The sequence below is a fragment of the Chiloscyllium plagiosum genome, unplaced genomic scaffold (assembly GCF_037043375.1).
Source record: "Chiloscyllium plagiosum isolate Xiang-an unplaced genomic scaffold, Cpla_swu_hap1 HiC_scaffold_23, whole genome shotgun sequence".
In the NCBI taxonomy this organism is placed as follows: domain Eukaryota; kingdom Metazoa; phylum Chordata; class Chondrichthyes; order Orectolobiformes; family Hemiscylliidae; genus Chiloscyllium; species Chiloscyllium plagiosum.
In genome coordinates this window covers 27,135,515-27,162,705 of record NW_028270161.1, presented here as the reverse complement: position 1 = coordinate 27,162,705, position 27,191 = coordinate 27,135,515, and the positions used below count along the sequence as shown (strand labels likewise).

The 27,191-nt window shown below is 38.9% G+C and overlaps 1 protein-coding gene across 1 annotated transcript in view; it reads right to left on the bottom strand.

The window, feature by feature from the left end:
- The window catches only part of reln (reelin), a 391,311-nt gene that overhangs the window by 162,833 nt on the left and 201,287 nt on the right, over positions 1-27,191 (bottom strand). The window contains exon 20 of the mRNA XM_043713852.2: positions 9,855-10,091. Within this exon, the coding sequence (XP_043569787.2) occupies positions 9,855-10,091 (237 nt within the window). The remainder of the gene's footprint in view (positions 1-9,854; positions 10,092-27,191) is intronic.

Genomic DNA, 27,191 nt, shown 5'->3' with positions numbered 1-27,191 from the left:
TGGATGGGGTCCGGATTCTCGAACAGCGAGTCCGGACCTTATAGAATCACACTGACGACCTCGAGAATCGAGGTCATCGAAAAAATATTCGTTTGTTTGGCCTTCCCGAACGGGAAGAGGAAGGCCAGCTTACAGCATTTCTCGAACAGTGGCTTCCACAGCTTTTAAATCTGGAGGCTGGATCAGGCCAGGAAAGGGTGGAATGGACCTACCAGGTCGCAATACGCGGGCCCGGCTCGAACCAGTGCCCCCGCCCGATCCTGTTCTGGCTGCAGAGCTATAAGGAGAGGCAGATGTTCTTAGAAGCTTCCAGAAATCTTGGGAAAGATCCCCAAACCATGATTTGTAAAGGATCCAAGATTGTCATTCCAGGACTTTTCCCCAGCTCTGGTCCGAAAGAGGAAGGCGTTTGATGAAGCGGAGAAGTGTTTAAGGGACTTAAATATTCAGTACTCCTTGCGCTACCCGGGGACGCTACACTTTAACCATGAAGGGTCTGTGTATAACTTCGGATAGCCGGAAAAGGCCAAGGAATTTTTGGACTCTCTTAGATAAATTGTAAGAGTTAATTAATGTTGTTTTGCTCTCCCCCCACTCTGGTTTACATCCCCCTTTTTTAATATTAATCCCTTTCTTTACCTTACTGTTTAATATTATCTTCGGGGGGTGGGGAGAGGGATTTATTTATTTGTTCTCTACTTAGCGATTTTCTCCCCTGTTTTTATGTATATATATTGGCCGGGGGGGGTATAGTTAATGTTGGTGAGGGGAGGTGGTTACCTTATCCTATTTTATTTCTGTCTTTAGGAGCAGGGTTGTTTTCCCCTGTTATTTTGTATTATTATATTTAATTATTACTTGTTGAGGCTGTAATTTTATAGTTATATATGTTTATACATGGTATTAACATTACCAAATATATCCAGGTGTTGGTGTGGTTGGGTGGGGGGGGGGGCGGGTAGGGTGCTTACTGTTAACTCTAGCTCTATAGTATATTGAATTTTCTTCATCCTATCAAGGAGCGCCTGGGTCGAGGGTGGGGCACTGGTTGGGAGAGGATACGAAGAACCTTTGGAAAGGAAGTGATACCCCCTGGGAATAAGGGGGAAAATCTCCATTTAAATATGTTTTTTTTTATTTAGAAATAGTTTTTTAATGATATTGATGCGAGTGTATTAAAGAGCCTTTATTTTTGTGAATTTTATATGCTCTATGCTTGGGATGTTCTGGATAGGGTTTCCCCTCCCGAGGGGTCTCGGACTTGCCCGGACGATTATGGTTAATCAGTCGGTTAAGTGGTGCACCTGGAATGTCAAGGGGAGTAATTCACCAGTCAAAAGGAAGAAAATATCAAACCTCAAGAAAGAAAGGGTTGATATAGCTCTCCTATAGGAGACACACTTATTGGATAAAGAACACTTGAAATTACGACAGGGTGGATTTGATCAGGCCTTTTTTTCTTCTTTCAGCTCAAAAAGCAGGCGAGTTGTCATTCTTATTTGGAAGAATTTCCCTTTCAAAATCCTAAATCAGATAAAAGACGAATCTGGATGATATATTCTGATTAAAGCCCTTATAAATGGAGAGGAATATGGGATCTTAAATTTGTATTGCCCCCCCGACATATCCTTTTAAATTTATAACGGAAGCCTTCTCAGAATTGATGGCTCTCGGTGCTCGTCATACATTATAGGGGGAGATTTTAATTGTATTATGGATCCGGAAATAGATAGGATTCCCAAGAGTACTGCTGGAGTATCTCCCAGATCTAGACAACTGGTGGATTTGAACAAAGAATTAGGATTAGTAGATGTATGGAGATGCCTTCATCCACAGGACAGAGATTTTTCTTTTTACTCCAATTCACATAAATGTCATACCAGAATTGATATGTTTTTTGCCCCCTCGATTTTTTAAAATTCCATATCATCCTGTAAAATAGGCAGTATAGCAATTTCCAATCACGCTGCTATATATATGGAAATCAAGGCGAGGAACAATGAGACATCCCCCCGGCATTGGCGTATGGACCCCTTCCTGATGAAAGATAGGAAATTTGTAAATTACTTCTCTCAAGAATTTAAAACTTTTTTAGAAATTAATTTAGGTATGGCTAGCAACCCATCAATGATGTGGAAGACCATCAAAGCTTACGCGTGAGGTTTGATCATCTCATACTCAGTGACCCAGGAAAAAATTAAAGGGAGAACAACAGCGTCTGCTCGAAGCTCGCTTAAAAGCGGCTGAAACAGCATACGCTGACAGACCTTCTATTATCAAATTACAAAGGATTACGGCCCTTAGGACAGCTCTAAACACCATGCTTATCCAAACGGCTAAGACGGAAATATTATTTGCAAAACAAAGGTTATATGAATTTGGCGATAAACCTGGTAGATACTTAGCTTTTCTCACAAAGAAAAAGAAGGCCCCCCAAACTATCACATCTATCAAGGAAAGTACGGGTATTCTGACTCATGATCATAAAAGGATTAACGCAATCTTTAGAAGACTTTATCCTGATTTATATAAATCGCAGGATTGTGAAAACAGGACTAAGAGGATGCAGTCATTTTTAAAAAATCTGACCTTTCCGGACCTAACTCCGGAACAGGTATCGGTCTTGAATGTTCCCCTAACAATCCAAGAAATACTTGATGCAATCAGGCAACTTCAGAGCGGTAAGACACCTGGGCCAGATGGTTTTCAAGTTGAATTCTATAAAGAATTTACAGGAATATTGGTTGGTCCACTTATGGACATGTATAACTATTCATACAGTCAGGGCTGTCTCCTGCCTTCGCTGAAAGAGGCGAATATCTCTCTTATCCTCAAAAAAGGAAAGGACCCAAAAGATTGCACGTCATACAGACCAATATCCTTGCTAAATGTAGATTTTAAAATCCTCTCTAAAATGTTAGCATTGAGGCTAGAAAAGGTTCTGCCACATATCATAAAGGAGGATCAGATGAGGTTTATATAGGGCCATAGATCATCCAGTAATGTTAGAAGGGTTTTGAATGTGATTCAAGCCTGCCATCAGGGAAAGACACCAGGAGTAGTAGTCTCAGTAGACGCGGAAAAGGCATTCGACAGGGTTGAATGGTCATATTTGTTTTACACATTGGAAAGGTTTGGCGTTGGAAAGGTGTTTACCAAATGGGTCTCAACACTGTATAGTGATCCCAAAGCAGTTGTGATTACCAACGGATTAGGCTCGGATAGCTTCAGTGTGGATAGGGGCTGCCGTCAGGGATGTCCTCTTTCGCCATTACTATTTACGCTAATAATTGAGCCACTAGCAGAAGTCAAATGGGCCGACCCTAATATAATGGCCCTGAGGATTGGTACAGGTAAACATAAAATTACCCTTTATGCAGATGATGTTCTTCTATTTCTCAGTAATCCCCTGATGTCTGTGCCTCGCTTAATTCAAGTTATTAATACATTTAGTGTATTTTCAGGCTATAAAATTAATCTCTCAAAATCGGAGGCTATGCCAATGGACAGTCTTGCTAGTATATCCCACTTATTGGACAGATCCCACTTTCCCTTTCGGAGGTCCCTGGAGGGTTTCTTATATTTAGGCATTTTTATTACCCCAGTATTTGGTCAGTTATACAAGGCTAACTCTGTGCATTTACTGGAAAGGATAAGGCAGGACCTCCAGCGATGGGGAGACCTTCCAATTTCCTGGCTAGGTAGAATAGCACTAATTAAAATGAATGTCCTGCCCCGTCTCCTATATCCTATGAGAATGCTTCCGAGGCTGGCACTACGTAAATTATATAGCTGGTTGGGTTCCTTTATCTGGAATCATAGACAGCCCCTCATTAAGCTGAAGAAGCTACAGCTTCCACAGGCAAGGGGAGGATTGGATTTCCCAGATTTTAGGAAATATCAGTTAAGTTCCCTATTAAGTCACATAGCCAATTGGGTCTTGTCTGACCCGCAATCAATCTGGCTGGACATTGAGGCTTCTCAAGTAAAATGCCCACTTATTAACTTTTTTATTTTCAGACAAGAGGAAAATCATTACAGATCAATGTAAAAACCCTGTAATGCTAAACACAATTAAAGCTTGGAATATAATGCGACAAAATGAGGGCAACTCACATAAAACATCCCCCTATGCTCCAATAGTGGGAGCATGGGGATTTCAACCGGGGCTGACAAATGTCACTTTCAAACTCTGAAGATCCAGGGGTATCTCATGTGGGGATCTGTTTAAAGAAGGGGTCCTGATGTTTTTTGAACAGCTGCGTCAGAAATTTGGATTACCTAATGGAGACCTCTTTCGATACTTCCAAATTCGAGATTACATACAGAAGAAGATTACATTATTAGATCTGATTTGGAGATGCCGGTGTTGGACTGGAGTGGTCCAGGACATTCAGCCTCGGACCTTCGGGTGACCATCCTCCAAGGTGGACTTCGGGACAGGCAGCAGAGGAAAGTGGCCAAGCAGAGGCTGATAGCTAAGTTCGGTACCCATAGGGAGGGCCGCAACCAGGACCTTGGGTTCATGTCACATTACATGTGATCACCATTGCACTACACATACACACACAGATATTCCTACACACACACACACTCTCACATACATACGGACACAGGTACACACAGACGCGCACACAGACACCCACACACACCCTTTTAGACACACACACTCCCACACATGCACCCTCTCACAGACTTAAGACACTCTGCACTCACTACACACACACACACACTTTCTCACACTCACAACCCCCACCCCAGATAGACACACACAGACAGACAGACAGACAAAGACCCACATGCACACATATATTTTATGTGGTGAATTTGTACTTGCAGAGTTACATTGCACTTTGCTCAAAAACTGCATACATTCATGTAGAACTCTGAGCTCAAAAACTGCATGAATCTATGTAAAACTCTGATATCTCACTTTTTAGATTAGAATCAATCTAAACATAGACAGAGAACACAGGGGCTAACACCTTTTACATATTGTCTAGCTATCACCATTGTTAACAGCTAACCCGAAAATGCAACTTTGTGATTTACACATGAAAGAAGTGAAACTATCACTGTATTCTAACAGATGAAAGGGTTAACAGACAATCAATTTTTCAATGTATAATTTCAGTTACATCACACTGCAAATTTTTGCTATAAATTCTGTGTTACGATCGAGCCCTCCACAATCACCTGATGAAGGAGCGTCGCTCCGAAAGCTAGTGTACTTCCAATTAAACCTGTTGGACTATAACCTGGTGTTGTGTGATTTTTAACGTTATTAGATAGTCTTTATAAATCAGATAGAGAACGTAGAGGGCTATGGCCAATGGGAGTATCTTCCGTCAGTACTATTTACCATTTATTACATGATGACGTATCGGGAGAAATGGACAATCCACTTAAAACATGGGATCAGGAATTGGGACTGGAAATCTCTATAGAAACGTGGAATGACATTGGGAAAACGCCAGAAGAATCACCATCTGCAACAGAACTCAGGTCATTCAGTTGAAGATTCTTCATAGGGCCCATATAGCACCGGATCGATTGGCAAAATTTAAGGCAGGAGCATCTCCAATGTGTCCCAAATGTAAAATAGGGATGGGCACTCTTGTACATTGCCTATGGACCTGTCATAAGATCCGTAGATACTGGACTAAAGTAGCAAGTACTCTGACAGAAATTTTAGGAACGGAAATTAAAGTGGACCCTGTATCTCTCCTTTTGGGCTTTTCGAACTTACTCTCCCTGGATATGCACGGGAAGAGATTATTTTCTATTCTCCCTTTCTGGGCAAGGAAAAATATTTTGATAAACTGGGTGGCTGAGGGCCCCCCTGGACTTTCAAATTGGCACAGATTAATTATGGAATGTATTCCCCTTGGCTTCCTTACAAATGTGGTGCATTTCATAAAATATGGCAGCCCTTCTTGAATTACACAAATACAGATATTTTGGCCATCCTAACAAGGGCTTTTATTTAATTGAGATGGCAAACCTGGCTGGTCCGGGGCCCCTTGGGAGAGGAATCCCGCACAAATATGGGTTTTGTTACGATTTGATGTTAATACATTCCGAGCATGTATCTCACTACTCAATTTCTGTGTTATCCGTCGGTTTTTTTTTCTCTTCTTTGAATAATGTAAGAGACTTAAATATACACTCTGGTTAGTTGTAGGTTAGATTAGTAGTTAGTTGAGTTTTGTTTTTTTCTCTCGGTATCTTATTTTTTGTTTGATAAATTTTGGTTATTATTTATTTAAGATTTAATTGTATATCAATATTTTTACTTTAGTTTTTTTATTTGTAAACTTGTAAAAATGTTAAATTTTCAATTAAAATATCTATTAAAAAATATTGCTGTCATCACCTTCTTCTTAAAAGACTCCATCTTTGACTCCTTTGTAACTTTTTTATGACTGTGATTTGTTGAAATGTCAGTAGTTTTCAACAGAATCACCTTCATGGTAAAGCCTTGTTTTTATTTTATTGTTTACTTAAATCCTCTCCACCCAGGCACATCATTATCCCAATGTTCCAAGATGTTATACATTTCCTCATCCTAGAAGCCTTTTGGTAACATTATGGTCATTGTTGAGAAAACGTTCACATTGATGCTGGTAAGCACAATTTTATCCTCATCTTTGGTTCCATAAATATTACCATGCTGTCTGTTGTAGTCTCTCAAGTTGTGGTTATGAAGCTAATTTGAGGCTATCTTGTTCTCCTTGTGGCAGTTTCTCTGCATCTCAAGCATCAATTACATCTCCATCTAATGATGCTCATTCAGACTATTACATGCAGACACAAAACTTTGTTTGTAACCTCTTCTGAATTGAGCTTCAAATTCAACATCTGGTGCATTGCCACAACCTCTTACCACTGCCTCCAGTAACATCACTTCACTTCCATCAGCAGTAAGATGTTACAGATAGTTTCATCAACTCAAGCCAAACAGTGTTTCTCTTGTCAGTCTCCCCATCTTCAGCACTATCAAACCACAGAACACCCAAAACCCTTAGTGCCTGAAATCTAATTCACATGAAATCTCAGCCACCAATCACTTTTGGCTTGAATGGTTCCACCCTCCAGATCTTTATCCTTATCCTCACATATCTTTCATGAACTACCTGTAAAGTTGACTCCAGCTGTACACTACAGCACTTCTGCTCCATTCATCTGACTTTGGTCTACTGGCCATTTTCCTCTTCTCCATTCCACAGTGGCAAAGCCTTGCATACAAGAATTAAGAACATAGAACTGTATAGCACAGGAACATGCCCTACGGCCTACAATGTTGTGCCGAACATGACATCAAATTAAACTAATCCCTTCTGCCTGCCCTTGGTCCATATCCCTCTATTCCCTGCATATTCATGTGCTTATCTAAAAGTCCCTTAAACGCCCTAATCGTATCTGCCTCCACCACCACCCCTGGCAGTGCGTTCCGGACTCCTACCATTATCTGTGTATAAAGACTTGCCCCTGACATCTCCTTTGAACTTTCCCTCTCTCACCTTAAATGCATGCCCCCTCATATTAGACAATGCTACTCTGGGAAAAAGATTCTGACCAGCAATCCTATCTATGCATCTCTCAATTTTATAGACTTCTATCCGGTCTCCCTTCAGCCTCTGCTGCTCCAGAGAAAACAACCTGAGTTTTTCTAGTCTCTGCTTATAGCTCAGTTCCTCTAACCCAGGCAGCATCCTGGTAAACCTCCTCTGCACATTCTCCATAGTCTCCACATCCTCCCTACAATGTGGTAACCAGAATTGAATGCAATACTCTAAGTGTCTAAGGATTCAAAATCTGAATTCAATAAAAATTTGGAATGAAAAGCTAGCCTAATGGTGAGCTGTTGGTTGTTGTAAAAATCTCAATATAATTATCAAATCAGAGATAGGGATATACCAAAACTAACACCAGCAAAATAACAACAAGGAACAAAAAGGCACCAAAGTGAGACAAATCCCCAGAACCAGATAGCTTACATCCCAACGTTTTAAAAGGAAGTAGCTAAGAATATTGCTGGTTTCCTAACTAAGAGTTCTCTCGAACTGGGAATAGTCCCTTAGATGGGAAAATTGCATGTCCCCCTACCATTGAAGGAGAGAGGAGAAAACTTGAGAATTATAGACCAGTTAACCAAATCTCTGCTTTCAGGAAACTGCTCAAGTCTATAATTGTTGGATTTGAGGGCAGTCTGACTAAATTTGAAAATTCAGATCAGATTGAGCTAGAATGGATTTGTAAGATGTAGATCACGTCTGTTGAGTTGGTTGAATTTCTGTTTTGAAGAGTTGACGAAAGCAGTGGGCAGGCAAATGTCAATGGATGTTAGTCATATGGACTTTCAAAATGCATTCAATAAAGTCCCCATAGGAGATGGCTGGCTAAAGCTGTAGCTCAGGGAACTGATAACCAATTTCCTAACCAGGCAAACAATTTGTTGAGTGGCAGGATAAAGGCAGCTATTCAATGGACTGAATCTGACCAGTAATGCCTCTGAAGGATCAGTGTCAGGACCTTAATTATCCATTGTAGTCATTAATGATGGACATAACCTCACATATCCCAATTTACTGATGACATAAACTCTTTGTGTGAGTCTAGCTGTGCTAGAGGTTTCATATTGTGAATGAGAGCAACACAATCAGATCACATTATTAGATGAATCTTTTCAATTATCTCAAATAATTCATAGGACCATGTAGTTTTTAAAGGATGGTGTTGATAAGCTTTCCATGAAAGCTAATGAAAAGTTAATACAAATTCTTTATCCAAGGCAAGTGAACAGTATAGATTGAACCATACAATTTACAAAGGAATATTGATAAAGTAATTGGGTGTGTGAGATAAATAAATTCCAATGTATGCAGGTCTGAGAACTTCCACTTTGAACCTAATTAGGTATGAGGCAGGGTATTTTTAAAACAGTGAAAACATGAACACATAAATAAGAACAGTAAAACAAATCAAATAGGCTAATAGAATGTGATCCACTACTATTGAAAGGCTTGAATACATGGAGATGAAAGTTGTGCTTCAGGTACGCAAAATTCTGTTTAGAACAAACCTAGACAGTTAATTCTTAGGAGGAAGCAGCAGACAGCAAGCTAGTAAGCCACTTATAGGGTCATAGAAATGTGCAACACAGAAACAGTCCAACCTGTCCATGGTAACCAGCCTAAATTAATCTAGTTCCATTTGCCAGCATTTGGCCCATATCTCTCTAAACCCTTATTATTCATGTACCCATCCAGATGCCTTTTAAATGTTGTAATTGTATCAGCCTCCACCACTTCCTCTGGTAGTTTATCCTGTACACGCACCACCCTGTGTGAAAAAGTTTATTTTAGAGAAATCTCCCTGCCCTGTTTGCTCTATTCTCATTTTTCATCAAAGCATACTTCTTTGCAGTATCCAAAGTTTGTAACAATTAAAAGTGTCACAGAATTCCCAGCATTATAACTGGCAAACTGCTTGTGTAAGCTGTGCTAGAGGTTTCATATTGTGAATGAGAGCAACACAATCAGATCACATTATTAGATGAATCTTTTCAATTATCTCAAAGAATTTATAGGACCATGTAGCTTTTAAAGGATGGTGTTGATAAGCTTTCCATGAAAGCTAATGAAAAGTTAATACAAATTCTTTATCCAAGGCAAGTTGACAGTTAATGCAATCCAAATCTTTGATTTCTCCTCTCAACACCACCAAAACATTTTGGAAAAGCAGGTATGAAATCATTTGACAAAATATCTACTTTTTCCAAACCTGGAAAAATTACTTCAAGGGAACATGAGAAATTAAACAAATTTCAGCAATTGGAGCTTGGTTCCTACCTTAGAGTCCAGTCATGGTTACAGTAAGGTTGGACATTTCCCAGGTAGAAGCCCAGGGACTGAGTGACATCCACAAGATTGGTGAAGTTGAGGCTAATACTGTTGTATAGTACTGAGGTCATAGTAATTTCATCAATAGCCCACACGTCCTCATCAGGCCCAGAGTGATAAGGCTGCCACCATCGGAATTGGATGCCAAACTGCTGGGCATTTTCTGGAAGCTCCACAGAAATAATTCTGAAACCAAAAAAAAACCTTTTATTAGAATTACATGCACAAAACTCTGCTGATCATCCCTTTCTATCTGTGGTATTTTCAGTAGGCACAGAGTCTAATAAAAGTCAAACAATGCTTCACAAATATTCTCCTATGGAGAAGACTAGCTTTGTGACATTTTAAAAGCAGAATCAATAAGACAAAGAAGTGTATGAAAATATGCAGATAACATTGTGATAGATCTCAATAAATTGTTATTGAAATTATTTTTTGGGATGGCACCACTTTTTATCTGTAACAAAGGTAGATATGATTTCCAACAGCAAGTGAAACAGAAGCTTTATAAAACAAAAATTGTAAAAACATTGAGGCAATAAAGTGCAATTCACATGTAAACTATAGCCAAAAAACCAGTGATCCCAGTAACATCCACTGTTAAAAGGAACCCAGTGAATGATGAGAAAAATTAATTTGACAAATTAGCATTTCCTTCCATGAGGTAAGATCACTTTTTAAAGAGGCTCAACAGGAAACCAAGTGACTTAAACTTGGTTCTAATTTAAAGCTATTCAATATGGCTCCAAGACAATGTGATAGCTGCCACAACAGAAATCATCTCATTTCCAGCACAAGTAAGAAAGGAGCTTAAACATGAACAACATTAAAGAACCGACAAACTTTTCAAGTGTTATTGCTGATATTGTAAGATAAAGGGATAGCACTTACAAAACCCTAGTATAAAGATAATTATACTTGAACGCAAATTGAGATTTTGAACTTCTGTTCTCACATTAATGGACGAAAATCTAAATTACTTATTTAGTATTCTTTGTCCAATATTTTACCAGCGCATTCATCCAAGGTTACAGGCCAACATCTGCATTTAAATGAATTACAGAGGACTTTCAGATGAACACACTAAATATTTAACTAAAACAACTAAACTAGATCTGACACACATATTTAACTGGCTAACATGACCAACAACAATAATCTCTAACTTTACATATTGGATAAAATATATAGCAGGTTAACAACAAAGATCTATTTCCATCCAAAGAATTGCGACGATGCAGCTCTGCTTGACCCCAGTTTGCATTCATATTGGGTCTGTAGTGCATCATTTAATGAGTATCACAGTTTGTATGTCATCATGGAGCAAGTTGAGAATGGTGACGAGTTTCTGAAGGCAGCCAAATTTGAGGATTATATTCCACAATCTGTCACAGTTGACAGTCGAAGACCTTTTAAAGATCAAGGAAGGCCATGTTTACAGGTTGGTGCTGTTCACTGTACTCCTCTTGGATTTACTGGGCATTGAAATCATGTCCATTGTGCCTCTAGATAGGTACAAGCACATTGAGATTCATGGAGGAGGCAGCCAAGGAGGATTCTCACTTGTATAAAATCATGAGGGGCATGGATAGAGTAAATAGACAGGATCTTTTCCTTGGGGTAGGCGGATCTAGAACTAGAGGGCATAGGTTTAGGGTGAGGGGGGAAAAATTTAAAAGGGACCAAAGAGGCAAGTTATTCACACAGAGGGTGGTGATTGTATGAAATGAGCTGCCAAAGGAAGTGGTGGAGGCTGCTACAATTATAACATTTAAAAGGTAACTGGATGGGTATATGAATAGGAAGAGTTTAGAGAAATATGGGCCAAATGCAGGCAAATGGGACTAAATTTATTTAGGATATCTGGTCAGTAAGAATGAGTTGGACCGAAGGGTCTGTTTCTCTGCTGTACATCTCTATGACCTTTCCCATCGCGGACTGCAGGGAAATACCTCTGTAATTTGCAGTCAGACCTGCCTCCTTTCTGAAAGATGGTCACAATTATAGTGTCTCTGAGATCTTCCAGCATGATATCTTCTTTCCAGACAGAGGCGATGAGATCATGAACACATATTAGCAGTGCCTCTCTGCCATATTTCAATACTTTCGAAGGGATTTTATCTGTGCAGGAGGCCAAATAAATGTTGCCTTCCTCCTATTTAGTCCACAGTATGGTCATCAGTTTATCCATTGCTGTCACCCATCACACTTAGGCATAATCAAAATTCCTCTACTTTGTCTGCTGCCTCCTCCTAATTGCTAATATGTGTAATTAGTGCACAGTCTGAATTTAGTAAGTGCTGTTTAGTCAAATGTGTTCATACCCACTTAGATAATAGAACAGTGCAAACCTTACAAAGTATGGACCACTAATGAAGAATCATGTCATGTTTTAAACAACTGTCGACATATGGAGCAGCAGGGAGGACATATTATCACAGGAAAAGATAATTCTATCTCCATGACTAGCTCCATAAATCAACAATACTGTTCCTACCCAGTTACACACCTGCCAAGATCAGCAAGCAACTGGGTTTTTTGGCAAACTTGCTGGTCATTGGTACTGCATGGCACCAATGATCTGCCACTCTACAGGAACTTTCTGCAGACAGCATGCTGAATTTCATGTTGTTTTCAATTTAATAAGAAATGTAATTATTTCATATGTGACTAATTCATACCATGTCGTCAATTTTTATTGGGCAATACTGTTAAATCAAATCTTTCTACGATCATACTTTCAACATAAGCTATAGAAATATTAAATTAATTCAACATAAGCTATAGAAAATAGTATGCAGAAATATCAATATAGTGTTTTATCAAAAAAGAATTTAGAACAATGACTATTTGGCTTCAGAAACATGTAAATTAAATCTTTGAGTAAAACCAGAGATTGAAAAATAAGACCATCAGATACAGAAGCAGAATTAGGCCTTTCGGCCTATTGAGTCTGCCATTTGGTCATGGCTGATATGTTTTTTAGCACCACTCTCCTGCCTCCTCCCTGTAACCTTTGATCCCCTTACTAACCAAGAAGCTATCTGTCTCTGTCTTAAATAAATTCAACAATTTGGCCTCCACAATGTTCTGTGGCAATACATTGCACAGATTCATCACTCTCTGACTAAAGAAATTCCTTCTCATCTCAGTTCGAAAAGGTCATCCCTTCACTCTCAGGCTGTGCCCTCAGTTTCTAGTCTCTCCTACCAGTGGAAAATCTCCACGTCCTTTCTATTCAGACCTCTCAACATTCTAAAAAATTTAATCAGATTCACCCCCTCCCCCCCCCGCCTGTCATCCTTCTTACTGCCATCAAGTACTAACCAAGAGTCCTCAACTGCTCCTCATATGACAAGCTCTTCATTCCCCAGGATCATGCCTGTAAACCTCCTCTTGACCCCATCCAATTCCAATATATCCTTCCTTAGATATAGGATCCATAACTGTTCACAATATTCAAAATACAGTCCGCCCACATCCTTATACAGCCTCAACAGTAAACCTCTGCTCTTGTTTTCTAGCCCTCTTGAAATGAATGTTAACATTTCATTTGCCTTCCTAACTGCCAATTGAATCTGCATGTTAACCTTACGGAATCCTGAACCAGGACTCTTAAGCCCCTTTGTGCTTCAGATTTACAAAGTCTTTTCCCATCTATAAAACAGTCTATACCTCTATTCTTTCTATCAAAGTGCATAAGTGCAAACTTTCCCAGATTGTATTCCATTTGCCACTTCTTTGCTCACTCTCCTAACCTGTCCAAGTCCTTTTGCAGCCTCTCCATAACCTCAACACTACCTGTCCCTCCACCTACCTTTGTGCCATTAGCAAACTTAACAACAATGCTTTCAGTTCCTTCATCCAGATCTTTGATGTATAACATGAATAATTGTTGCCCCAAAACTGATCCCCGCAGAACTTAGTCCCATTTGCTACCCTGAAAAAGATCCCTTTATCCCTACACTCTGCCTTCTGCCAGTCAGCCAATTCTCTACCTATGCCAGTACTTTGTCCCTAACATCATGGGCTTTTATCTTATTTAGCAGCCTTCTGTATGGCACCTTGTCAGAGGCCTTCTTAAAATCCAAACAGCTTACACCCATTGTCTGTCCTTTATGTAACTTACTCATTAACTCCTCAAAGAATTCTAACAGATTTGTCAGGCATGACTTTCCCTTGCTGAAGCTGTAATGATTCTGTCTTATTTTATCTTGCACTTTCAAGTACTCCACAATCTCAACTTTAATAATGATCTCTAAAATCGTACCAATGACTGAGGTCAGGGTAACTGGCCTATAATTTCCCATCTTCTGTCCCCCTCTCTTCTTTAACAGAGGTGTAATATTAGCCTTTTTCCAGTACTCTGGGACCCTCTCTGACTTCAGTGATTCCTGAAAGATCACCACCAATGTTTTCACAATCTCCTGAGCTTTTTCCTAAAGTGAATGTGCTCTTGTATTCAAAAATGACCCAAGCATTATACATTGAGTAAAATGGTTTTTGTAATACTACTGATGTCTTGAAACTGCAAGGCCAGATTTCAAGTTTTATATAATGACAATAAAAGACAAAATGGACAGCTGGATTAGGGAAAGTTGAAGGGATTTGAAGGTAAGCAGTTGCAATGCAATGCAAGGCTTAGAGGAAGAACAGAATGTATATATATTGAAAACATTGTAAACTAAAGGGAACTAGTTGTATGTGGCTTGTAAGGTAGCTTTTGGATTGCTGTGCACATCATTTAAAAGAGACAAAAATACAAAAACAACAGCAGATGTTGTAGATCTGAAACCAACATAAACAGAAGTTGCTGGAGAACTGGCAGCATCTGTGAAGAGAGACCAGAGTTAATGGTTCAAGTCCAGTGATTCAAGAAGAATGGAAGAAGCTTTACTGGACCAGATGTTAACTTTGTTTCTCTCTTCACAGTTGCTGCTAGTCCTGCTGAGTTTCTCCAGCATATTGTTTTCGTTTGTAACTTACAAGAGACATTGTCTAGGGAAAGATAGTTTCTATCCAGAAGTTTTCTAAGAAATAGGTGAGAATATTGCCAATGGCCTGACTTCATTGTTTCATGATTTCGGAACTGTTTCTTTAGATTGAAAAATTGTCTTTATGAGGCTGCTATTTAAGAAGGTGAGGGAGGCAATTACAGACCAATCAGCCTAACGTTTGTTAATGGGAAATGACTACAGTCTCTAATTAAGGATAGACTAACTGGACATCTTGACAATTTTCAGCTGATCATAGACAGACATCATTTGTAAAGGCAAGGTCATGCTTTATGAACGTGATTATATTTTTTGAAGCGATAAATGAAGTCTGTAGATGGTATTGATATGGATGTCCAGAAAATATCCCTCATAAGAGACTGTTAGATAAATTGACACTCCCAAAGTTGAAAATAACTTATTGATCTGGTTAGGGAATTATTTATTGTATTTAATAACGGCTTAAATGATGGGGTAGAGAGCCACATATCCATATTTGCTGATGGCATGGACATGAGTTGTACTTTAAGCAGCATAGATGGAAAAAAATTACAAAGAGATACTAATAGGTGGATAGATGGATAAAACCCTGACAAGTGAATTTCAATGTTGCCAATTGTGAGATTATCACAATTCTTCTTCAAAGAAGAATGGTGAAAAATTAGAAATAGTGGTGTCCCACAGAAACCAGCTCCTGATGGAGAGAATACAGATAGGAAAAGGCAAAAAAAATTCACTTTGCTGATAAGCATGTCAACATTATCCTGCCTGTTGGTAATTTTCCCAGACGTAGGATCAGCGGCTAAAGACTGACCTGCCCTCAAGCAGTAGGTAGCCAAATGAAGATAATTAATTGCCTATTAAAGATATTTTCAGACGCCCACTGGAATTTTCCAGTTAATCTCTTAAGACTGAGCCAGTTTCTCAGAGACTGCCTTCCAAAGGCAGACGGGTGAGGGCCGCACTTCAGGTAGGTTTTATGGCACTTCTTCCCTTCCTGGCCTCAGCTGTGTCCAAAACACACCACTTGAAAAGGTTTTCACTGCGCTGTGGCTTCTGGACTGTTGAAGTTAGTTTTTTAATTTGAAAGTTCAAAATGTTAGAGAGGAGCAACTCAAAATGGGAGCACTCACTCTCTTCCACACCTGAGCTGGAGTGCTCTCCAGATTGGAGGCTACGCCTATATTGGTGAACCTCTAGCCACATATGGTCAATTCTGAGAAAATTACTGTTTCTCACATGGTGCAGGGTTACAACCTCATTTTAACCCAATGTCAGGGCTCCAATCCAAAAAAATGAAATTCTGCCTTTGGGTTCCAGGTACATAAATTATTAAATTACCATAAGCAGGTACAGAAAATAATAAAAAAAAGGTTATTGGTAAGTTGACCTATATATCTAGAAGGTCAGAATACAAAGGAGTAGAGATAATTGTTGTATAATAGAGTAAAGAGTTGTATAAAACCCTGGTCAAATCATAGCTTGAGTACCGACAGATCCAGAATTTTTAGTTAGCTTCAGCAGTTGTTACTGGTGTCTCAGCAGGGTTTGAAAACAATGAATTTCTCCCGGCTTGTAGACTCTCTTCATCTGAATTGTATTTTGATGTTCTTTCCTCCTGGACTGGAGAACTGCATGTGAAACAACGTGTTTTCTGAATTTACTTTTTTGCCATGGTTGTGTTTATGGGATGTTACTATACTGGATAGTTCATTAGTAATAGTTACTATATCTATTATTCTGGTAAGCTTTCAAATAGAGTTAAGTTAATGCCAGTTCTTCCAAGAAACCAGGACAAAACACATTGCTTAAAGCCATAGCATTGTCACAATACTGGTCAGGAGTTATCTCCTTCTGTAAATGTCTGCACATACAATGAGACTGATTAATTCTTATTTCTAAGTAATGTAATGGGACCTCCAGCAGCAAATGGTTACCTTAATGAAAGGCATTGAGCAATGAGGCTGCACAGTTTACCAGGATCTCCACCAGCAGGTAACAACAGTGAGGGAGGGCAGTTGGGGCAGTAAATTGGACTCTCATTCGAAAAAGGTGTCTTTGGTGGAAGGAGGGCTGATGCAAAGGTACAGCAGACAGACAAAAGATTCCTCAGCTCAAAGATGTGCAGGTTAAGTGAATTGGCCATGCTAAACTGCCCATAGTATTAGGTGGATTAGTCAGGGGTAAATGTAGGAGAATGGGTCTGGGTGGGTTGCTCTTCGGAGAGTTGGTGTAGACTTGCTGGGCCGAAGGATATGTTTCCACACTGTAGGGAATCTAATCTCAATATAACCACAGGCTTCATTCCATATAGATGTTGTAAATTGTTCCTTTTTATCCTCGATCTATCTTCCTATTGTAATGACCCAATGCCAGTGGAATAATGAATTCTGCTTCATGATCTTTGGGTCTTCCATGTGTTCAAATCTCATGTTACACTAAAGCCTTTCAATTCCTCAAATCCCATAATGTTTCTTTATTTACATCTGTATATAGGAAATTATCAAATACAGCTCCCTAGTGTAGTGCCTAAGACCGCTCTCTTTACACATATTCTAGATTAGTATCTTCTCTTTTACTGATTCAGAAACATGTGATCAGTTACATCACCACAATTTCCTTTAAAATTGTCAAAGCACAAATTCTGCAAACAAAGGGTGGTTTGAGTTTGGACCTCTCCTTTTCAAAAGGCAATTAATGACAGATAGTTTGAAATCTGAGACTGATAGATTTTTGTTTACCAAAGGTATCAAGGAATATTGGGCAAAGTGAATAAATTGAACTAGGTCACAGACTGTGGATTTCCCTTGATCAGCTAAGTGGCCAACTTCTATTAAAATGCTTATGAGAGAAGATAGTGCCTTCATTATACAGTCTACCCAATTTTATGCAAATTGATAGAAGATCAGGTGCAGCATAACAGGTAAACAATTCTCTACACCAATTACCGAACATGCTATCCCAGGATGCAATGCTCTGTGGAGCAAAACAGAAAACCAACCATTTGAAGTTAAACATTTGGATGTTTAATGTTTTGGCCACTTCACTTTAAACTAACATCAATAAGCTGAATTACAAAAACACTATTAACTTTGACTAGGTGTTTCTCAACATGTTTGCCATAATCTATATTGGCATTTTAAGAACCTGGATGTGGCTAATTACATTTCTGATTAATAAATTATTATATCAATACAGGTATCGACATGAAACTTGCGTGGATTTTTAATTTTGCTGTATGTTGATTAAATGATAAGATGGAAATCAATTTTAACACTTTGTAATCCTTATAAGAGTGTTACTTTCTTGGTTACTGAACAATGTGAAACACTTGCACAAGTACATTTACCTGTACAGTAAAACAAAATGTTTTCTACTAAAATTAGTGCATGGGGCTCAAACTATGTTGCTCGAGTCACACTTGTCAGCAATTTCTGTTGAACATACCACTGTGATTAATGAGGAGAGATTTAGAGTCAAATTTGTCTTCACTGGAAAAACAATTAATGGGACATGAAAATGAACAACATTCAAGTCAGGAAATCTTGTTTAATGCTGAATAAGCAAGAAACCTTTTTACACTGCTACGACACAGGGATTGCAAGCCAAATGCCTTACTATCAGTGGATTCGCAAAACAGTGAATTGAAAACATTTAAACATTGTGGGCGGCACGGTGGCACAGTGATTAGCATTGCTGCCTCACAGCGCCAGAGACCCGGGTTCAATTCCCGACTCAGGCGACCGACTGTGTGGAGTTTGCACGTTCTCCCCGTGTCTGCGTGGGTTTCCTCCGGGTGCTCCGGTTTCCTCCCACAGTCCAAAGATGTGCAGGTCAGGTGAATTGGCCATGCTAAATTGCCCATAGTGTTAGGTAAAGGGGTAAATGTGGGGGAATGGGTGGATTGCACTTCGGCGGGTTGGTGTGAACTTGTTGGGCCGAAGGGCCTGTTTCCACACTGTAATGTAATCTAATCATAATCTTTAAAGATGTTCAAAATTGTTTAATTTTCCTAACCAGGTTTTACAAATAACAGATCTTGGTCACCCAGTTTATAACTTAAACAAAAATTAATAATTTATTATTAATAATGTAACTTTAGCAGAACACAAATAAATAAGGCAATCTAATTACTGTGTACAATTTAAACTCAATCTTCTTTGATCATAAACTCCCACTCACACTGACATAGTTACGATATTCTTTTTAAATGACAGGTTCACTATTTGCTGGATTGATAACCATTTCAAAAATGATTACCAGGCCTTTGTAAAATCCTTGAACAATGGATAGAATTACAGGTATGTGAACTGAATATCTTGTTTGAATTCCAAAGTCACCAGTTAATCCAAATAATTAAAGCAGTGCTTTGGAGACTTCCACTTACTTCTTAAAGACTGAGATTCTTTTCTTATTTAACAAGTTGATAACTGAGAAATTAGTGAGAATAAAACCTAAAAATAAGTCTGGACATTTTCTTGACAAAACTGCCTTCTGCCCAAAGTCAGCACAGTTCACTCTTTGTTTTCTCTTTCTTTATCAATATTCTCTTTGATTGGCTGGCCAGCACCGGTCCTCCGTTGATTGACCAGTTCAACATCCAACCAGCTGCCAGTCCTGAGCATAGCAACATTTCTATGCCGAATCATCTCCAGATTCCTTCGAGCAGTAACTAACCTGGATTATTTTCCCAGGCCAGTTCCCAACAGCTAACATCTATCATTTTTTCTCTCCTCTTTTTAAAACAAGTTGTTTTGCAAAGTTCAATTCCCAATGTCACCTCTCAGCTCCAAATCAAAAATGAGAAAAATAAAAGAGAAAAATAGTGATGGTCTCAACATGCCTCCACCCTCAAAAGAATGAAATGTCATTTCAAAAATATGTTTCATGACAAAGTTTGTGACATTTAAATGACAAACAACACAAAAACCTCATAACCATGAAATTATTCTTCCTACTTTAATCACTTACATTTTTCAACAGTTTACAATTAGAATAAAGCACCAGCAATTACATTTTCTTTCCCTGTATTATATACAACTTTTACATCAAAAGACTGCAACAACAAACTCCAACAGAACAATCTCAGAGTTTTAGTCTTAAATATCTCAAAGTTAACAGATTATGATCAGTAAAAAACAAAGTTTATTAGATCTCCATGTCAAACATAAACCTCAAGGTGTCAAAGTGCTGCCAACCCTGCCAATACCTCCTTTTCTACAGTGGAATATCTTTTCTGGTGTTGATTCAACTCCTTAAAAAAATAACCCCCTGGCCTTTCCATTCTGGCTTTGTCATCCTGTAAGTAAACTACTCCAATCCTAAAATTGCTGGCATTCACTACTAGTTTAAATGTTTTCTGAAAGTTATATGTGGTCAATACAGGTTAATTTATTAAGATTACTTTCAGCCTTGAAGGGATGCCTGGCATTCTGTTGACCATTCCCTTTGTCTGTTTTCACAGCAGATTGGTTAAGATCATGGCTATTACACTGAAATTAGGTACAAACTTCTGATAAAATTTGGACGTTAACAAAAACCTCATGATATCTCATTTTGTTTTACGAGGCAGAAGTCAATCTAAGCTCTCACTTTTGCTGTTCTGGGTGACACTTGTTCTTGCTGTACAATGTATCCTAAATATATTTTACTTTTGCAAATACACTTTTTGCTATATTTAACTCCAACTTGGCTGACTGTAATTGTTTAAACAAGTTTTCTACATGTTCCTTCCATGTGTTGCTATATACAATAACTACAGAATTAGGTACATCAGTTATAATTCTGTTAATTAATCATTGAAATGTGGTTGGGCTATTATTAAATCCAAATGGCATAACCTAACGTCGGTATTGTCCACTGGGCATGACAAAAGCCCAAATTTCCTTAGACCTTATTGTCTACAGTAGCTCCAGTGTCATTTTAACAAAGCAATTTTACGTAAGAATGACACACTACCAAACCCCATCAATGCAATCTTCTAGTCTGGAAATAGAATATGAATCCATCTTTGTGACTTAGCCTACTCATAATCTGATTGAATCATCTAGTTTAGGGACTGATGGAGAACTCCAATAACTCTGGCTTGGCTTAATCAATTGACTCTCCAACATATTCTTCAATTTCTTTTGATACTTGGACCTGTTTCACTGGGTTTAACTGATGTGGGTTTTGTTTTATCTGGTCCACATTTTCTAATCATAATTGGTTTTCTAATCCAACCAATCATGTTTGGCTAATGTAGGATATCCAAGTGTATCTTTGCAAACTCAGGGTCTAATTGTATGGTTGTAGTGCCCCTATCTCGGCTCCAGGTGACCTGGATTCTACTCCCACCTGCTCCAGAAGTGTGCTATAACATCTCTGAAAGGGTTGATTAAAAATACCTATCTTTGAAAACATCTCTGTACCACCTGAGCAATCTCACTATATTTCATTGTTGATTTCTCCAAATATGAAAACAACATCTAAAATATCTACTATCTCCAAATTTGTTAATCTATTAGCAGGAAATTTGCTTGTTCATTTCTCCTTTGCTCTCATCCTTCTTCCCTTTATTCTCCTCTAGTCGATTTACCCACTTGACTTACGTGTACTTTCTCATCACCTTTTCTGCAGTAATACTGTTTGAACATATTCACATGACATAATTGATTCTTTTTCCTATGAAGATTAATTTTTGTGACCTCACAATTTATCTCTGATCCGTTATATTGGTCCTCTTATTTCATTGCCATAAACTAAGTCAAATGGACGAAAGCCAGTGGAATCATTTGGAGATTCTCTGGTTACAAACAAAATAAAACCTAATCTTTTGTCCCAATTCTTTGGATCCTCATAACAATTGGCTTTGATCATGGTTTTGAGAGTGTCGTGATATTTCTCCAAAGCACCTTGTGTTCATGGATGGCACGCAGTTGATTTTACTTGTTAATCCTCAAACTAATGATGATATTCTGAAAGAATATAATGATCCTTGATTCGTTAATTCTTGATCAGTCTGTACTTCCATTGGTAGACCATAACAGGTGAAAAATTGTGTTAATTTTTCCACTTCTGCCTTAGCTCTGATTGTCCTAAAAGAAATAGTCTCAAAGATTGAGTGGATATACCCGTAACTGTAAGGATATATTCATTTCCATTTTGTCTTAGGTAATGGTCCTACACAATCCACTAGTACGGAACTGAATAGTTCCTCAAAAATTGTATAGGAATCTAGGCTGCTGCTTTGATTAATGTTGAGGTTTACTAACAATTTGACAAGTATGGCATGATTTCCAAATCTGCGCAACATCTTTATGCAAGTTTGGCCAGATAAAATACCTGTGTATGGACACCTGAGTTTTTCAAATCCCCATATGTCCTGCCATGGGAACCTCATGTGCTACTTGCAACAGCTCCTTACGATGCATTGGTCAAACTAGTTTTTTTACATTCAAACAAATTTGTTTTTTTACTTTAACAGCATTTACAGGAAAATAATTGATTTAAAACAGAAAACCAAGATGGCTGTACACTGAGCTTAAAGGAGTTTAATTTAGGGATTTTAAGAGGAAATGAGATTGTGCTAGACTATAAAATTTATCCTTAAAAATACCTTTTCTAATTTTGCTAGAAAACCAGACATATGAACATGTAGCAGGTAAGAACAGAGAGATTATAAAGGTTTTCTTTTCCATTGTCAGCTGTCTCCCTATTAACACTAAATCATCTCGTGCAAGTGCACTTCAACATAAAAAGATATCTCAGTTAAAATTCAAGGAAATTGTCCTAACTTGCTAAAACACCACAAGTGTGGGTTCCAATTATTATCCCATATTGTTATGTTTTATGTTTCTAATCATTTAAAGGAGGCAGCCATCATAACATAAAATGACTTGAAAAACAATATTACAACTGATCCCAAATTCATTAAGTTGCCAAATAGTTATTCAGGGGTTAACTGCAAATCAGCATAGAGACCTGAACTAAATGATAGCATCATGCGCAGAGTGTGCTTTATTTAGCTGGCATTGTTGTCACCAGGACAGGTGGCACACACCATAAAAATAGTGCACTTGGCAAAATCCTTGGGCACAGCACAGCTGGGGAACAGTTATAAAACCTGGTACAGCTGCCATTCTAGTCACAATGGGCACTGTGGACAATGCTCAAACAGTGGAGATACTTGGCAAAGGCAGAAAACTGGCCCAGTAGGCAGCTATTGCCTGCAAAGATCCCGGTCTCGTTTGTCAACTCGAGGTTGTTCCAACTCGTCAATAACAAGTATGCATAATTAGAGAGCAAAATTGGCCAAAAGAAAATGGAGTTCAGTACCTGGACTTTTTATTTATTTTATAAGCTCAATGTGAATACTTCTGGCATCTGTGCAATTTTGAAAGTTTGAAAGGATTAGAGCAGCTGAATACAGTTAAGCCTTGAAAAATTATTTGTACAAGTTCAATGAAATAAAATCCTGTAACCTTGACTGCAGTCTATGACAGATGACTTTTAGTTTCACTTTAACTATGCTGATTGAAATTTGTGAGAAAAAACTGTAATGCTGTTTAACATCTGATAGGTTTTGATTATTAAAATAAAATTGAACAAGCAATAACTGTCAAAATGTTTCTGTTTCTTTTTAATTTGCAGGAACAAAAATAGCTGAAGTTTGCCAAAGGATTATTCAGTTTTGCCTCTTCCCCAGATCTCACATTTCCCCTCTGTGTGATACTTTGCTCTGTAACCATGTGAAAACTGAGAACCCAAGAGTTCAGACAAAAATTAATTGCAATTCTTGTTTTACAACAGACACATAAACTGGTCAGAGCCTCTAGTTTATTTGAAATGCACTTTGATTCCATCTGTTTTAAAGTCTTATTGTATTGCTGATGTAGTTATCTGATAGGTATATTGATCATATATTAACATAGTCAAATATTGCTTTAAGATTTCTGTTATCTTCACCTGAAGATTTTTGAATGATTATTCTGATGACATATTTCATCGCAGTGTGACACTATCTACCAACCCAATCAAGTGAGGCAGACTCAGTAGGACTGATCTTCCCAACTTCATTCCTCAAAAAAAAAATCATAGTCAAATATTGCTTTACCTGATCTTATTCCTCATGGTGCAAAGTATGAGCTGATGTTCAGTTGTATAGAATTCTTAGAATTTCTATGAATTTTGTTGAGATCTCAAAGTTTTAACTTATTGTGTGATCAAATTCAAGGGTGTTTTCATGTATTGACATTTATGTACAATAAGTAATAATCCTCATGTCAATAAAATATATTATTTAGAGATAATGGTGTAGAAATCACACATTTCATGTAAATGTATGTTCTTGGAGAAACTTTGAAAAATCTCACTACTGCCAAGTTACTGAATCAGATGTTACAGTCTGAGCAGCAGTAAGAAGAGATCTGAACATACAGGGAAGACACAGTTGCTGTCCATTTCAAATTGGGAAATTATTGAAATTGACATACTGAATTTGCAAAGAAAATGGAAGTTGAACAAATTACCCTGAAGCTTTTGGTATGGTGTAGGTAATAGTGTAATCAATTTCATTGTATCTCCCTGGAAAATCTGCACACCCAATAATGATTAGATTAGATTAGATTAGATTACTTACAGTGTGGAAACAGGCCCTTCGGCCCAACAAGTCCACACCGACCCGCCGAAGCGCAACCCACCCATACCCCTACATGTACCCCTTACCTAACACTACGGGCAATTCAGCATGGCCAATTCACCTAACCTGCACATCTTTGGACTGTGGGAGGAAACCGGAGCACCCGGAGGAAACCCACGCAGACACGGGGAGAATGTGCAAACTCCACACAGTCGGTCGCCTGAGTCGGGAATTGAACCCGGGTCTCTGGCGCTGTGAGGCAGCAGTGCTAACCACTGTGCCACCATGCCGCAGTGGATGACAAACAAATGGGGTCCAATACTTTTTAATCATAACCACTTTTTCTTATTATTTTCTGACAGCATATCATGTGATGATTCTGTTGTTGGCATTTATAGCTCCTCTGGACACATCTTTTATTTAATACCTATTGAAAATGCACTTCTGCTTTCCACCATTGGTCCTTTTGTAATTTAGTTTTTCCTTCCAGCCTAAAATGACCTTTTTGTTCTTGCCCAACCATTTATCCTTTCCTCTGTACTTTCTTATAATTCACTACATCTTTGCCATTACCTCACCAAATTAAAACTTTCAAGATGGCGCTGCTAGAAGCTCTCATTGAATGATGAAGCTCATATCAAGGTGTTAACTGGGGGCCCTCTTAGAGACAATTAAACTAGCTTGCTTCACCTTGATTCAGTTACGGCTGAGTGTCCACTTGGGGTAAGTCTATTCAGAAAGTCTGCAGAGGAATAGTGAATTAACAGCACAGCTACTTGCACACTAAAATCACCAACACTGATGGTTAGATCCTAATTAAGACCATAAGACACAGGAGCAGAAATTAGGCCATTCAGCCCATCAAGTCTTCTCCATCATTCAATCATCGCTGATAAGTTTCTCAACCCCATTCTTCCACTTTCTCCCCATAACCCTTGATCCCCTTGACAGTCAAGAACCTATCTATCTCTGTCTTAAATATACTCAATGACCTGGCCTCCACAACCTTCTGTGGCAGTGATTTCCATGGATTCACCACACTCTGGCTGAAGACGTTTCTCCTTATCTCCATTCTGAAAAGTCTTCCATTTACTCTATAGCTATGCCCTTGGGTCCTAGTCTCCCTTACCAATGGAAATATCTTCCCAACATCCACTGTATCCAGTATTCTGTATGTTTAAATTAGATCTCCCCTCATCCTTCTAAACTCTATCGAATATAGACCCAGAGACCTCAAATATTCCTCATATGTTAAGCTTTTCATTCTCGCGACCATTCTTGTGAACACGCTCCAGGGCCAGTACATCTTTCCTGTGATATGGGGCCCCAAACTGTACACAACACTCCAAATGTGGTCTGACCAGAGGTTTATACAGCCTCAGAAGTACATCCCTGCTCTCAAAATAAGTGGCAACATTGCATTTGCCTTCATAATTACTGATTCAACTTGCAAGTTTACCTTGAGAGAATCTGGACTAGAACTCTGAAGTTTCTTTGCACTTCAGCCTTCTGAATTTTCTCCCCATTTAGAAAATAGCCCATGCTTCTATTCTTCATACCAAAGTGCATGACCTCACACTTTCCCATGTTGTACTGCATCTGCAACTTCTTTGCAGCTACCAACTGGATTCATTCCTCCTATCAGCCAATCAGGTTGTACCCTTTACTTGTTTTCACCTATCCCCACTTCACTACACTGCCCCCACTCTTCCCTTTATCTGCAGGTCTCCTTACCCCCACTCCTAGTCCTAAAGAAGGGCCACACCTGAAACGTCGACTTCTCCACCTCGTAATGCTGCTGTGTTCTTCCAGCCTCCTGCTTGTCTACCTTGGATTCCAGCATCTGCAGTTTTTTTGTCACTCTCCTAATCTGTCCAAATCCTTCTCCAACCTCCCCCCTCCTCAATATGACCTGTCCCTTTACCTACCTTTGTATTATCTGCAAACTTAGCCAGAATGCCCTCAGTTCCTTCATCTATATCATTAATGTATGAAGTGAAACATCATGGTGCCAACACCGAGCCTTGCAGAACACTACTTGTCACTGGCTGCCATCCTGAGAAAGACTCTTTTATCCCCACTCTCTGCCTTCTGCCAGACAGCCAATTTTCTATCCATGCTAGCACCTTGCCTCTGACACCATGGGCCATTATCTTACTCAGTAGCTTCCTGTCTGGCAGCTTGTCAAAGGCCTTCTTGAAGTCCAGGTAGATAACATCCATTGGTTCTCCTTAGTCTAATCTGCTCATTATTTCCTCAAAGAGTTCTAGCTGATTTGTCAGGCATGACCTCTCCTTGATGAAACCATGTTGACTTTGCTCTATTTTACCATACATTTCCAAGTATTCAGAAATCACAATGGATTCCAAAATCTTACCCACAACCGAGGTTAGGCTAATCAGCCTGTAATTTTCCATCTTTTGCCTTACTCCCTTTTTAAACAGGGGTATCACGGTAGCGATTTTTCAGTCCTCTGGGACCGTCCCTGACTCTAGTGATTCCTGAAATATCACCACTAATGGCTCCACTATCTTTCAGCTATCTCCTTTAGAACTCTGGGGTGTAGTCCATCTGGTCAGGCTGATTTATCCACCTTGTGGCCATTCAGTTTTTCCAGCACCTTCTCCTTGGTGATGGCCACCATACTCAGCTCTGCCCCCTGACTCTCTTGAA